Source organism: Coturnix japonica, chromosome Z (assembly GCF_001577835.2).
Source record: "Coturnix japonica isolate 7356 chromosome Z, Coturnix japonica 2.1, whole genome shotgun sequence".
In the NCBI taxonomy this organism is placed as follows: Eukaryota; Metazoa; Chordata; class Aves; order Galliformes; family Phasianidae; genus Coturnix; species Coturnix japonica.
In genome coordinates, this window is record NC_029547.1 from 59,485,634 (window position 1) to 59,500,089 (window position 14,456).

The window sequence follows — 14,456 nt, forward strand, 5'->3', positions numbered from 1 at the left end:
TATGGTTCTTAAGTGTGAAACCAAAATCACCAACTTGTCCTCATAGCATCAACAGAGGAAAATGCTAGCCAAGCTTAAGGAAACTGCCAGCGGAGCAGCCTGACAGGGGGAAATTATCATTACGCTCCACAGCAAAAACAGAGAAATTCAAGAATTACAAATCATAAGGAAAACACACAAGAGGTCCATTAATAGTCAGCAGTACCTGGGAGGTGATTGTCACTCTGTACTCAGTACTGCTGAGGCCACATCTCAAGTGTTCAGTTTTGGGCCTTTGCTACAAGTCATTGAGACCCTGGAGAAAGTCCAGAGAAGAGCAATGAAGCTGGTGAAAGGACTGGAAAACAAGTCTTATGGAGAGCAGCTAAGAAAACCGAGATTGCTTGGGGGAGACCTCATCACACTCCACAACTCCCTGACAGGTGGCTATAGTGAGGAAAGGGCTGTCCTCTTCTCCCAGGTGACAGTGATAGGACAACAGGTAATGCCCTCAAGTTGCAACCTTCACAAAAACAGTGGTAATCCATTGGAATGGGCTGCCACGGGAAGTGGTGCTGTCACCATCCCTGGAGGTGCTCCAGATATAAGTGTATATGGATTAGTAGACACGGTATGGGTGGTTTGGTAGCTGGACCAGATGACCTTCGAGGTTTTTTACAACTTTAATGATTCCCCCCGGCGCCATCTTCCCGGGTCTCCCCAGACCGCCATCTTCCTTCACGCAGCTGGGAGCAGGGTGCGGGGGGGGGGGGGGGGTCTCGCAATGTGTTGTGCAAATCTGCCATCTGCTGGTGTCTGCATGCTTCATGAAGCTGTCCTGACAGCAAATGAGCGGATCTGAAGCCATCCTGTAGCTTTGGGAAGGAAAACAAAACAAAACAAGCACAAAAAAAACCCGCAAAACAATCACATCTCCACCGCGTGTTGAAGCTCCTCTCTGCAATTCTGCATCTCCAGGTATGCTGGTGGTTTGTGGTGCAGACATTTGTCCATAGAACAAAAACTTCATCGGTAGCAAATAGTCTCATTTCAAGGAGTTGCATATTAATATTTACAGAACTAAATTCAGTGCCCGATCAAAGCAACATCACCTCTGATTGCAGCTGGTTTAAAATTAAACATTTTGTGACAATCAGTAACCTTTGTAACCAGCAGGTGGCAGTTACAGATGTACAGATGTTACAACTATCAGAGTAACTCCAGGTTCTGACTGTCTGACAGTTACAGCTTCCATTTGGTACTTGTGGCTGTTTCAGCTATCATTCTGCAAGAGGGGTGTGTGTGTGTGTGTGTAATGTTGCCAAGGAAACAAGAAAACAAACATAATCAGTCTTGGAAATCACAGAATAATAAAACTTTGGTTTTATACAATGATGTGGTTTGGAAGGGACATTAAAGATATACAACATTACATCTAGTTCCAACCCTCTGCCTTGTGGTCAGGATTGCCAACCTCTGAATCAGCAAATCACCTAATGGCTGCAAAAGTGGTAACTTTTCTGGCAGATATTTCTAGGTTTTCAATTTATTTATTTTTTTAGTTATTCTCTGGGAAGTCTGACTGGTGTCAGGTAACTTGTTCAGTGTCTCACACGTTTCTGAATGTGTTTTCCTTTGCTGTCATTCATTCTTTATTAAGCTTTGAACTAGTTTTCAAGGCACAATATTGCAAAGAAATTTATGCAGTATTTTGAAAACCAATTTAATTTATTTGACTTAGACAAATAATTTGCTTTCTTCATTCTTGAATATCTGACACATCTGCTAGTTTTTGTAGACACTTTATATTTTCTTAAAGTCAGTACTGAAGCTGGAAGATGAAAAGGCAGTGTAACTTGCCTTTCCTTTCTAGTCTTTTAATTCAAGATGCTAACAAATCTGTAAGAAGCTCTGTTCTCAAGAAATCTATGGGCACTCTATGAAAGGGAAAGCACTTTAACCACTAATACTTTAAGGTGTTCCAGCTTCCAATCTCACAGGCATCACAGCAACTACAGAAACAATACATTTTACAGTTTGCGTTTTTGATGCACCACAAAGGAATAACAGTTCTAAGCTAAAAGGCAGCAGATTTTGATTAGAAAATAGGTAGAAGTTATTTGTTTCATTGGTGTTTATATACTGGAACAGGTTGCCTGGAGGTGTTGTGGATGATGCGCCCCTGGTAATGTTTAAGGTCAAGGCCCACAGAACCGAGTTTGGAATCTGATTACTTTTTAAAACTCTCTTCTAATTCAAACTATTCCATCATTCTGTGATTTAAAGTAGTAAGGATTATCAAAGTAACCACACCAACCAAGGGTTTTTAAGATGGGATAAACTGCCCTTAACTGATACTGTCAGTTGCCCTTAATTGATATTGTCAGTTGTTTTGAAGAAACTTTTATTTTCTTCCAAAAAAAGATAACTGAGCCTCGCTGTTTTCTATCTTCAGGGAAGATAGTGACATCAGGTCCATGGTAAGCTCCTACAAAATGCAGGGAAGAGAGTTTTTTCTTGATTCAACACTGTACTGTCTCTTTTTAAAAATAAAGAAAAAGAACAACGTAAAACTCCCAAGATAATAGGGCGTCTTCAGGTAAGCAGGCAAATATGCTATATATTTATAGACTCTTTAACAAAAAAGACAAGATACTTACTAAGCACTGAAATCTGGCTTCTAAAAATGTGTGAAAGTTGGTAAGAGTGAACACTTGGAATAATGTTTATCATAGCCTAACTGGTATCAGAAACATTTGTATTAATAACAATAGCAGGGTACTAGAAGTTGCAAATTGTGTTCAGAATTTCAAGTATTTTACCCTACTTGTAGGAAAGAGGCTACAGGATCATACTGGATGCTGAATTTTAATGACAATTTGCTACCACTGTCTACCGACAAACATGCTTACAGCTGTAAGGAGAGCTATTTATTTTTATTGGTTGCCTGGCAACAACTATACTTTCACCTTTATAAAGCATTTTTCTAATCTCTGGGTTCTTATATAGTCAATTATTTGTAGCCTCGAAAACCAAAGTGAAGATTGATAAACTACACTGATACAGAGCAGGTATATGGCAGAGATGGAGCTGGTTCCTCATGTCTGCTGGCCTACAGTGTCTTGTTAGCACAACGCTACTTACATTTTTGAGCTAGATAAAATAAATGGAAGCAACTTGCCAAATGATTCAAAATCTGTTCACATATGTATAGTTATCTCCTTTAGGTTTTTGCTGGCAATGGTATCCTCAGCTAATTTTAGTTTAAATTACCCAAGTTAATGATGACAGCCAATTTACTGACAGGTCATTGCCCTCCTCTCTTTCTTTCTTTCAAGGAGTTCAGTCTGTCTACCATTAACAATTTCCCTTTGCTTCCACTTGGATATAAAATTTTTAGACCTATGCTTTTGAAGTGATATCTCTAGGGGCTGAAATAACTGGATCATTTAGTTGGAAAGGAAAAGTAAAGACCTGTAATATGAAGGTGCCTTAAATTAGTCTTCTAAGTGTATATGTGGGTTAAAAATAGATTGCTTTGTATAACCACTGAGTTGGCCTCTCATTTGTGGTAAATCAGGATCTCATTGATTGTGACCAGGCATCTAGAAGACCTAATTTAAGCAACTACATAAGTGAGGTTATGTTAAAAGTCAGCACGAGTGCTGTAAGCCTCCTTGGCATTATCTCAGGAGACATTCAGTAAAAGTGTACTGCCATTATAGAACTGTGGTTACAGAGAGGTTGAACTGACCTTAACACAGTTTCATTATCAAGCAAATCATCAGCCCCTCCAACAACTTAGCGCTGGGGTGCTCTTGTTATTCTCTAAGTAAAAGTTATAAGGCTGCTGCTTGTTCTTTTTTAATTGTTTGTTAAATTATTTGTTTAATTTTAGCTGTGGGACCTAGGGTTTTCTCTGCTTGTTTGTTTATTTTGACTGTAGGGCTACAGGAGCTTCAAAGCAAATGCTATAAACTCAGTGTCAGCGTGCCTCTCCTACTTATAGTACACTCAGTTTTTGAACCCCTATGTTTTTCACTAAGATTACTTTCCACTAAAGAGAAAATCAGTGCTGCTTTGTACTACCAGAATGCATTCCTTTCATTAGTCCTCATCTTCTGGAACTCATTTTCCTCTTTTCTGCAGAAAATAACTCTCAGAATGCATGTTGCTGAAAACCTTGTAAGCGAGTTAAAAAGAAAATCTGAACAGTGAAAAAGCAATGTATAAGTGAGATTAATAAGACTCCAGCTGAAAAGTGAGTTTCTTAAAAATATATGACTGTCCTACAAAAAGAATGCATAAGAGGTAGAAAAATTATGGTAATTTGAGAATTTATTATATGTACATTTTGCTACTAATACTCTATGAAATGTTTAATGAAGTGGAAATTGCTGAGAAGAAAATTAAGTTAACACTGGCAATTAATATTCACGGTGTTTTCCCCATAATTTGTCTTAGTAATAAAAGCCAACTGATAATAAAATAAAAGTAGTTAGAAAGTCTTCAAACAAGTATAATCAGTTTGACACAATTATACTTTGTGGGACAGCTTTGTCAAAGCTGAGTAGCATACGGAGGGGAAACAATTCTGAAGAAAATTGCTTGAAATATATCCTAGTGTGCTGAATTCCCAGTGCAGTCGAATGGAGCAAAAATTCAGCCTGTAGTTCTTCAGCTAACACTGACTCAAGACTTGTGAATCTAGAAGAGGATAAGAAAACATAGAAGTTAGTTACTTAATTTGGATTTATTTATCAATATGCTGCTCTGATACAAATTCATTCTTTATCTCTACTTCCACATTTTACACTTTGACCAACCTAAAATAAAACACTTGTTTCCAAGAATTCACCTTCTTGATGATACTTCTTTTGTATGGTACTAACCATCAGTGTTTTTACTTCTAACCAGTCAGACAAAATTCACCACTGAGGCAGAACTGTGAGCCTCCAGTAACAATATAGGAATGTCATATGTACAGAATTACATCTGATATTCTTCTCATACTAGAAAGGTGGAGTTAAATGAATGTGTTTTTATTGATGTAACTAAGTGCAAACTTTCAAATAATTACTGCAAAAACTTGAATAATATTTGTAAATATCCTGCATTACCAGAGATACCCACTGCAATACATTAACCATAGACAGTCATTTATCTTTAATTACAGATTTGATTTTTCATGGCAGACTAGGTAAAAACTTGTCTTGTTCTCTGGCTGTTATGTATACATGTCCCTGGGTATGAACTTAAGTCTTTCAGTCTAAAGCCAAATTCCTTAGTAAAAGCTCTTGATACAGACAGAGCCAGGGATTTGCAAACACAGGTGAAGAATCTATATTAGGCATGTGAGTAGAATTTTTTTTTATCCATATGAAAACATTATCTTCCTGACATTTATTAAAAGGTGTGTAAGTAAAGCTACTTGCTTGGATTCTGGCAGTTTTTCCTACAATCTGAGATTCCATTTAGTAAACAAGTGTTTTTACTCCTTGTAGATCTAAGACAAGCCAACAATTTCAGCATACTTAGAATGAAAAATGGATTCTGCTTACAATGTAGAAGACAGCAGTAGCCAACATCAGTTCCAGATCTCACAAGAGCCAGGGAAGATGTTCTATGGAACATCATGAGGTAAGTCCAGATATGCTCTTGTCACTCTGGTTCATTTCATGCATTCAATGAATAGTTGCTACTTATCTCATAATTCTTAGCAGTGCTTCCCCATTCCTCCATGTCAACTGAGGCTCATTTTTCCTTTAATATTGGTTTGTCCTTCTCAGTCAAATCAGACCAAACTGATATTTACTCTGTGTTAGAAGACACAGTTCTTCAGAGAGGAAAAGCGGACCCTGCACTTCTACCTGCTTCTGTGCTTGCCTGTCAAGTACCGTTCTGCATGAATTGTCATTGCCATGTACCTAGATCTCAAGAAATCTCAGGGCAAGTTGCAGTCTTCTACTGTGCCAGTAAGCAGTACTCAGGAAATTCATTTGTTTCAGCTAGTTTCATTTAGCAAACAGAAACTGCAGTCAGAAAAAAGAGAGAGCAGTTGGAGTATGTCTGCATGCTGCCAAGGTCACTTGTAGCCCAGAATTCCAGTGAAACACATTTGTTCAATGCAGAAGTACAAGTACTTCCTCACTGTGTGATGCCAGGCACATGCAAACTATTGTCCTTGCAGCACTAGTCATTGATCCTGCTTGCTGCTTTTTGCTTGCTTACCTGGATACTGCCTGCTTTGCCGCTTGTTCCATTAGCCATACATATTTTGGTTATTTAAATTCTATTAGGAAACATACAGCTAGTTCTATTGGTCATTCAAGCCGAGGCAACTTATGAAAATTTTATTTTGCTTTTTCTTCTTTGAAAAGTTTTGACATTTATACCCAAAAACATCACTTCTGCATACTCAGCAAAACTGTTTTAACATGGTTTCCATGCACAGTAACAAATACACACTACAACATGCTATCTCGTATAGTATGTGATCATCTTATGTAATATGACTTCTTTTTCAAACAAAAGTGCACACAGCAAGAAGTGTTGCTTCTTGGGAAAGTCAGAGTCTGTTCTACTGGCTTCACACTGTGAACAAAGAGGAATGGTATTCCATGCTTTTTCCATGAAGTGAAGAATTGATCTCAGATTGCTTTTCAGTAAGAAAATAATGCTATAGAAAATTCCGATTTTAAATACATTCTATTCATGATACAAACAGGTGTACCTCTATCATAAAAGCTCACTAATTCAAATAGATTTGTTTCTCTTTCACTGTTTTCTGAAGCAGAACAAGGTGTAAGTTGGTGTCAGAACTGAACTTATGAGCAGGACTTTTATTGAACTGCTGGTACATCAGAGGGAACGAAAATAACAACTGTTATTTAAAAGAATGAACCACTTGTGCTTAACCAAAACCACACAAGTAATCTTCTCTTCAAATTTACCCTAGCTACAGTTCCCCAGTGGAATTTCAATTTATATCTCTTACATAATCAGAGTGCATTTTCAGGGGAGAATTTGACCCTGAGGGAGGCAGGAGGGCTGGAGAGACTTGCTAATAGTCATGTGGTAAAAATAGTCTTTTCATAAGCCCCGCATGAAACATGGAGAATGCCTTGAAATATGCCCTAGCTAGTATCAGAAATAGTCGAGCCAGAGATGAAAAGCATCCTTCTGCTCAAATGTAAAGGGGAAAAATCTCTAAAATATTCTATAATAGTCCTCATGAGTCACACTCAATGTGCTAATGAGTTCATCCCAAACCACCATTAAAATGGCATACCTTCCTCATCAGTACAGAGACACACCAGTTCAGGTTTTTGTACAACCTTCCCACTTTAAACACAAAATTTTTAACATCAAGCTCATTTCAAGATCCATACTTTTCAGTCCTCACAGTCCAGATGTTTGCTTCCCAAAAGTAAAGTGAACAAGCCCTGGGAAGCTTTGCTTTCTGTAGGAGTTGGCAGAGAGCAATTTATTTCCTTTGATCTTGTGTCTCTGTGGCATATCTAGTTTTCCTAACCCTGCAACGAGTAGCCTGACTCTTTTACTCCCTTTTGTCATGAGGGAAGGACACTCCTTGTCTGTGGGGATTAATTTTATCAGCTAATCACAGAATCATAGAATTGTAGGTGCTGGAAGGGGACCTCCGGGGATTGTTGAGCCCAACCCCCTGCACAGCAGGCTCACTACAGCAGGGTGCACAGGTAGGTGTCCAGGCAGGTCTTGGATATCTCCAGAGAAGGAGAGTCCACAGCCTCCCTGGGCAGCCTGAGCCAGTGCTCTGTCACCATCACTGTGAATACATTCTTATGCACACTTTTGCAGAATTTCTTATGCTTCACTTTGTGTCCGTTTCCCCTTGTCCTTGGCTTCCACACCTTAGATATTTATAGCCGTCAATCAGATTCCCTCTGAGTCTTCTTTTCTCAAGGCTGAGCAGATACAGGTTGGTCAGCCTTTCCTCATGAGGGAGATGCTCCAGGCCCTTTATCATCTTTGTGGCCCTCCACTGGACTCTTTCCAGGAGAACCCTGTCATTTTTGTACTGGGGAGCCCAGAACTGGACACGGTACTCTAAGTGAGTCCTCACTAGGTTAGAGTAGAGGGGGAGGATCACCACCCTTGTCCTGCTGGCCACGTTCTAATGTGACAATTGGTAGCAGTCAGTTAATGTAATAGAGCTATAATTGTTAAAAAATTAAATGCTTGTATAACTTTAGTAAAAATCTCTAAATCCACTGCTAGTCTGAAGCAAATACTATCAGGTAGCAGCATGATTGGGAAGCAAAATAAATAAGGAATAGTATTGTTTATTTAAAAAATTATAAAAAACCCAGGAAATCTCAAAGTATGATAAGGCCTGGTTTTGAAGTTAATTCTACATAGAATTTTGTATGATAACTACCTATTTAAAATGTAATTAATTATTTTTTATTACTATTATTTATAGAGAGTAGGTCTTTTTGCTATAAGCCATTCTTGCTTTCAGAAAAAGTTCAGGAAAATATACCGAAGACTTGAGGGGGAAAGAAATGGCGATCATGAACAGTAGAAAGGCTTTGATAAAATATTTATGTTTTCCTCCTCTCTGAGTAGAATTTTACTCATTTTTTTCCTCAGAATATGTATTTTTTTTTTTTTTCAGTGGGATTACAGCTAAGATCTCCTTGATGGTAAGCCACAGGTGAAGAGTCCTCCACAAGGAAGAAAGGTGCAGAAGCTACATGTGATAGCAAGGCAGTCAGAATAGTGCCATTCCAGACTGGATCAATGGCCACAGTGCCAAAACAGAGAAAGCAGGACAGGTCTGGAGATGGTAAACAAGGTCAGGCAAGAGTGAAGCTTTCCAGGCAAGTTCACAGTGATGATAGAATTCTAAAGTTAAATCCATGTTTCAGGGTCAGGATTCATTGGAGAGTGTACCTGGTCAGGTATGGGCAGATGGGCAACGCTGCTCTGTAAGAAAACAGGCATGAAAGCCCAGCCTAAAAGCAGCATAAAAGAGGAAGGTGAAGAGCTTCTGCTAGGGCTTCTTAGACAGCTCTCCCTCACATCACTTTAAAGGAGGATGGCTGTACTATCGTTGTTGGCTCTAAGTCCAGGCAGCATAGCTTTCAGAGGGAGATATAAACCCAGGTTCTGATAGCATCTGTCAGGATTCTTAGTGTCTCCTTTATCACTCATCAAACACATGCTTACACAAAAAGGAGAGGAGATTATTCCAAAAAAGAGGTGGCATACCACAGGGAGACTCAGTGGGAATCAGGCTTCTGGCTGCTATTAGTGCCTTTGTGAATCTCCTACAAGATGACTGCTTTAAGAAATTTAGTAGTCAAGGAATTATATAATTTAAAAGGGGAATGAGGAAAGTGTAAGTGAGAAGACACAGCTCAAGTCCTATCTGACGTTTAACAGAGCAGAGCGAAGAATATATAATGGTAAAATCATGCTGACACCCTATGCTTAGGTTTCCTCTACTGGAAAGCAATAATGACAGCACTCTAGTGTGCGTTCTCTGAAGGAGAGAGATACCAAAAGACAGCAGGAAAAGCTAAATAGCCACTTGCCTAAAGCAGTAAAAAAGTAAGACCGTGGAAAATACAAATCCTCTTTACAATAATGATTTGGTATGCCTAAGCTTTTCATTGCAGTTTCTCCTCAGGTTCCTCAGTCTGGGCCTAGCATACCATTGGAAAAAGCAAAGATGTGTGCTGGGCATTTCAAAGTGAGGCTGAGTCCTCCATCAGATGATAGCTGCATGCAAAAGCATACCTTATGTTATCCCAACAGGTAAGACGTGTTGCATATTTAGCTTTAAAATTCAATTCAATTTTCTTTTTTGTTTCTTGCACCAGCTCTTCAACCATTGTGCCTTATGTCAAAGCTACAGTGCAAATATTAGATTGATCTCTGGGTGCTAAACGTGGCAGGAATAAAGTTGCTGGCACTCCAGTGTTTTCTGTCAGAAGGAAAGCACATCTGCCTTCAGCAAAGAAAGTAATGTACTCAAAGAAGCCAAGGATCTTGAATAGCATGGAAATCTTTTCAGGTTCAGCAGAGGTTGAAAATCCTCAGCATTTCCCAAAAAACAGTTCTGACAACTAGTTAGCAGCAAAACAGTCTGTGAAATGGCATGATGCCAAACTGGACATCTACCAAGTTTATTCCACTTTATGCACAGATTTGAAAAGTTCACTGAAATGATGCTCCCAGATATCCAGATAGACTGGAATATCAGGCAAATAATGTTTCCAACATCTTTCTAGAAGTGTGATATTTATTTTAATTACAGTATGAGAGTGGCCTTGTAGTCCTGGTATGCAAATCAGACTGTGTTAACTGTTCTCCATATTCTGAGCTGAAATTAGGGCAAGAGGTTGAACATTACAAAAGCTTTCTTACAAGGAAGACTGGTGAATCATTGTACTAGGCCACCAGTGAAGGGATAAAGATCATACTGAAGATTATTAAAAAGAAGTCAAGCAAACATCTGTCTAGTTTGACATATGCAAAAATAATCATGACTTCAGGGGATAGTTTGGGATTCCTGTTTCATTTTTTGTCTGATCCAAAATTATTATCCATAAGACCAAATTATTCTTCTCTAGCATAATGAAGATTCCTGTGTCTCTAACTTCTCAGCATCACCTAGGAATTCCTGATCTCATGAGTCCCTAGAAACACTGAGGCTATTGTAGCTTATAAGGGTGCCTTTTTGAAATGTCAATAAAAATGCAATACTAATGTGGATAAAAATATGGTCAGAAAATCATTCAAGAATTCCGTAAACAGAAATGAGTCATGCAGTGAAAAATCAGGAAGAGAGAAAAACCCAATTAAGTCAAAATGTGGATTTCATTCAAATGTCACTGCAACCTGTGGAGTGATCAGTGTATCTAAGGAACATTGTATGTAAGAACAGAAAAGTCCCTCCACTGCTATCACTCTCTGACACCAAGGTCCTCCCCAGCAGATCTTAACAATAGCTAAGTTACCTTGTTCTCTAGGACTACAAACATTTATAACATTTCTTCCTGTGTGGGAGTACTGAACGATGAGCAGCATTTGAGAACATCAGAGATGTTCTACGCAGTTTCTTCCCAGACAGAATTATTCTGTGCTGAACTTGGACCAATTCTTCCTAAGCCTCTCAGGAAGTCATCCCATCAAGCTGAAGTAGGATAGGATTCTCACATTCTCTGGCTTTTGGAATGCATTTCAAGCAAGTCTGGTGTTGACATTTTGCATTACAGTAGCAGAAACCCAGTGATTAATTCCAGCAAATCTCTTGATGCAGAAATCTCTTTTAAGTTATGTACTTAGGCTAAGAATTTCTGAAGGTTAACCTTGATCACTTAGAAAGGGAAGTTCCTGTTTGATGCTATGAGAACTACACGTTCTGTTTTTTCTTATCCAGTTTCAAAGTTTTCAATCAACAGAATTTCCAGCTAGAGAATCATTATTGCTTGCTAGATTTCTCATTGTGAGTATTCTGGTTGTGAAATTCCAGATGTCATCCCCCCTTCCTTCTACCTTCTTATTAGGAAAATGATAGATTCCTTTACACTATGAAAATCCTAAAAGTTTGCATACATTCCATGGCAGCTTGTGTACTAATCAGTTCTCTGAACAGACAGTAGTGCATATTCTTAAAGAGAAATACTTCACATTTGCAATATATCCCAGACAACACTTTTCACACAATTGGCACTTGATACTTCATGCTTTGATTTCTGATTTTTTTTAATACGTTTTTGAGATGATTTAAATAATTAATCTTAAGTGGTGCTGCAGATTAAATGCTGCTGCAGCCACAGAACAAGCCTTTCTGTGATTCTCTACACACTGGAATGGGCCTAAGGAATGTATTTATAAAAATGTAAATTTGTTAAGCAGCTTGAGAGTCCATTGAAGACTACCTGTCACCCTACTGATGATGTTATTTGCATTTTTCAGACTTGTGTGAAATTGTAAAGTGTGTAACATTTTAGACAGTAATCAGAAGAAGCTGTTTCCTAGCCATAATTTTCAACGCCCCTAATTACCTTTTCACAAAACTCATTTCTCTGATCTGTCATGCTTTCACACTGCCTTCCAGCTCTATTCCTTTGTGTAAACTATGTAACTGTTTGTTCATTCTGCAGCAATTGAGTTAAACTGTCATCAAAGATTAATCGTCTAACATTAAGTTTTCAGATCTTTGGGAACAAACATGTTATTACCTCTTTCTTATTTTCTGATTAGCATACATTTAGCCCACGGCCTTTTCCTTTGGAGTTCTCTCCCAGTATCTGGGGAGTGAGGGAAATCTAAAGATACTACATGGTGATGTGATGGTGTGCTTTATGCAAGGCTCGGGAACTTGCTTCCTGCACTCCAGCATTTCACCACACTGTAACTCATTGTCAGCCCAACATTCCCGATACTCAGTTCTTCTGAAGCTACTGACCTACTACAAAGATTATGACAGTTTTCAGTCTTTTAATCAAATCACCAAGAACTCTAGAGAAAATGGAATGTTATATCATGTGAATATCGCAATACATATCCAGTTCTTACTTGAATGCAAGTGATTTTTGCAGCCAGAATATATGAGAATAGACAAAGGGTGGGAGGAAAAAAACACTGACCCAGTTAGAACATTTGCAGCTGAACGAGGAAAAGAAATGATCAGTTGTATCCAGATCATGATTCGGATCCAACTGCCCAGTTTATCTCATAATTAGCAGAAAGTCTGGTGTGCCAGCACCACAGGGAGAGCGCACTAAAAGCCCCTGCTGGGGGACTCAACACATGTACTTTGTGTCAATATGGAACTCCAACTCTGTCCCAATACTCTCTGTATATGGGCTACATTAAGTAGAATGGCAAAGTGCTTTCTGCAGGCTAAATGTGCAAACAGTGGATGTGTAGTAACTTGCTACACACATGTCCAGATGTTTAAACCCAGCGATTTCTTGAGTCTCTGTCCTCTGCATCTCTCTATTGAAGGAGAGAGGTAGGGAGTCACTACTAATGCCTCATCAGACTCCCAGGTGAGAAGATAAAACAGGTTTCGTGCTGCACTGCTCGTGGGCAGGTAACACTGCAGATGCTCCATTTGTAGAACCTTTGGCATCTAGAGGAAGCTATACTTAAACCTCCCGTCCTCTCGTTGTTCTGCCATTACACCACTAGAGGGAGATCTCAGAGTGCTCTGATTACAGTTGTTTACCTATTTGCAGAAATGATTGTAGAAGCTTCTGTTTTGTGCAAGGAGGTGCTGGTCTGTTATGTCCCAGTGGAGAAAAAAAAAGAAATAATAATAATAATAAACTCCATTAAGAATGGCTGGTACTTGAGCTAAGAGAATACCACAGATAATCTTAGGTCCCTTCATATGCTGGGAACCCCAAGCCCTGAAGCACCAGGCAGACATCCAGCCCACACAGTGTGTCACACAGAACTTAGACGTTGCAGAGATCGTCCCCTTTCAGTCATTCACACTACTGCACGTTTTTATTACAAGGAAACAACTCCACTGATAAATTATAGTGTCAGAAAAGAAACTACTTGCCTGATGGCCCCTCTGTGCAGACAGCACAGAACAGCTCATGACTCCTCAATGTGCGGTGGATGAGAAGTGGCCTCAAGTTGTGCCAGGGTAAGTTAAGGCTGGATATCAGAAAGAACTTATTTACAGAAAGGGTTGTTAAGTACTGGAATAGGTTCCTCAAGGAGGTGGTCGAGTCACTATCCCTGGATGTGTTTAAAATCATTTGGATGTGGTGCTCAGGGACATGATTTAGCAGAGGGTTGTTAGTATGGTTAGGTTGTGGCTGGACTTGAAGATCTTTAATGTCTTTTCCAAACTGAGTGATTCTAGGATTCTATGATTGGCACTCCATCATTTTAAAGTTGGATATGGTGCTCAGTAGTGATTTTCAGAGAGTGTTTCATGTGGCAAATAAGTGTCATTCTACAAAAGTGGATCAAATTAGAAACAGAATGGTCTAAGCATCTCTATTTTAACATCAGATTGTTACCAAAATAGGAACTATCTAGAAAGCTTGAATTCCAGAATAAATAGGTATCTTCAAAGATGGGCTGTGGAAGTTTCATTAAAGGAGTTTTTTTGTTTGTTTGTTTGTTTGTTTGTTTTTCCAATATATGTCTGGAAATTAAAATTTCCTACAAAACTTCATATATTTAACAAGTTTTATTCAGCAATACTTTAACCACTGTTATTTTCTACAAATGCTGCATACGTATGCTTAAGTTAAAGTATTCTTAATTTTTACGAGCATTAATGAAAATGTATGACTTCAGCAAAATCAAAGGTGTTATCTCTCACAGAACTTTGAAATATAATAAACTTTGTTTTAAGCAGCAGAAATTACTTTTGTTTTTAGTTGCAGAAATCCTTGGAAGGGAGGGACTCGAAAAGCTTTGTTATTGCATGTGGTGAGCCAATCAAGTGGCAA

At 38.7% G+C, this 14,456-nt stretch overlaps 1 protein-coding gene across 2 annotated transcripts in view; it reads left to right on the top strand.

The window, feature by feature from the left end:
* Positions 1-756: 756 nt before the first annotated feature.
* LOC107306595 (atrial natriuretic peptide receptor 1-like) overlaps positions 757-14,456 on the top strand; it is a 46,122-nt gene continuing 32,422 nt past the window's right edge. For both annotated transcript variants that reach the window (XM_032441377.1, XM_015849894.2), the window contains exons 1-5: positions 757-957; positions 2,435-2,578; positions 4,129-4,240; positions 5,484-5,619; positions 8,639-9,783. Coding sequence is in view for 1 of the 2 variants with exons in the window: in XM_015849894.2 (XP_015705380.1) it covers positions 9,769-9,783 (15 nt within the window). In the remaining variant the exon portion in view is untranslated. The remainder of the gene's footprint in view (positions 958-2,434; positions 2,579-4,128; positions 4,241-5,483; positions 5,620-8,638; positions 9,784-14,456) is intronic.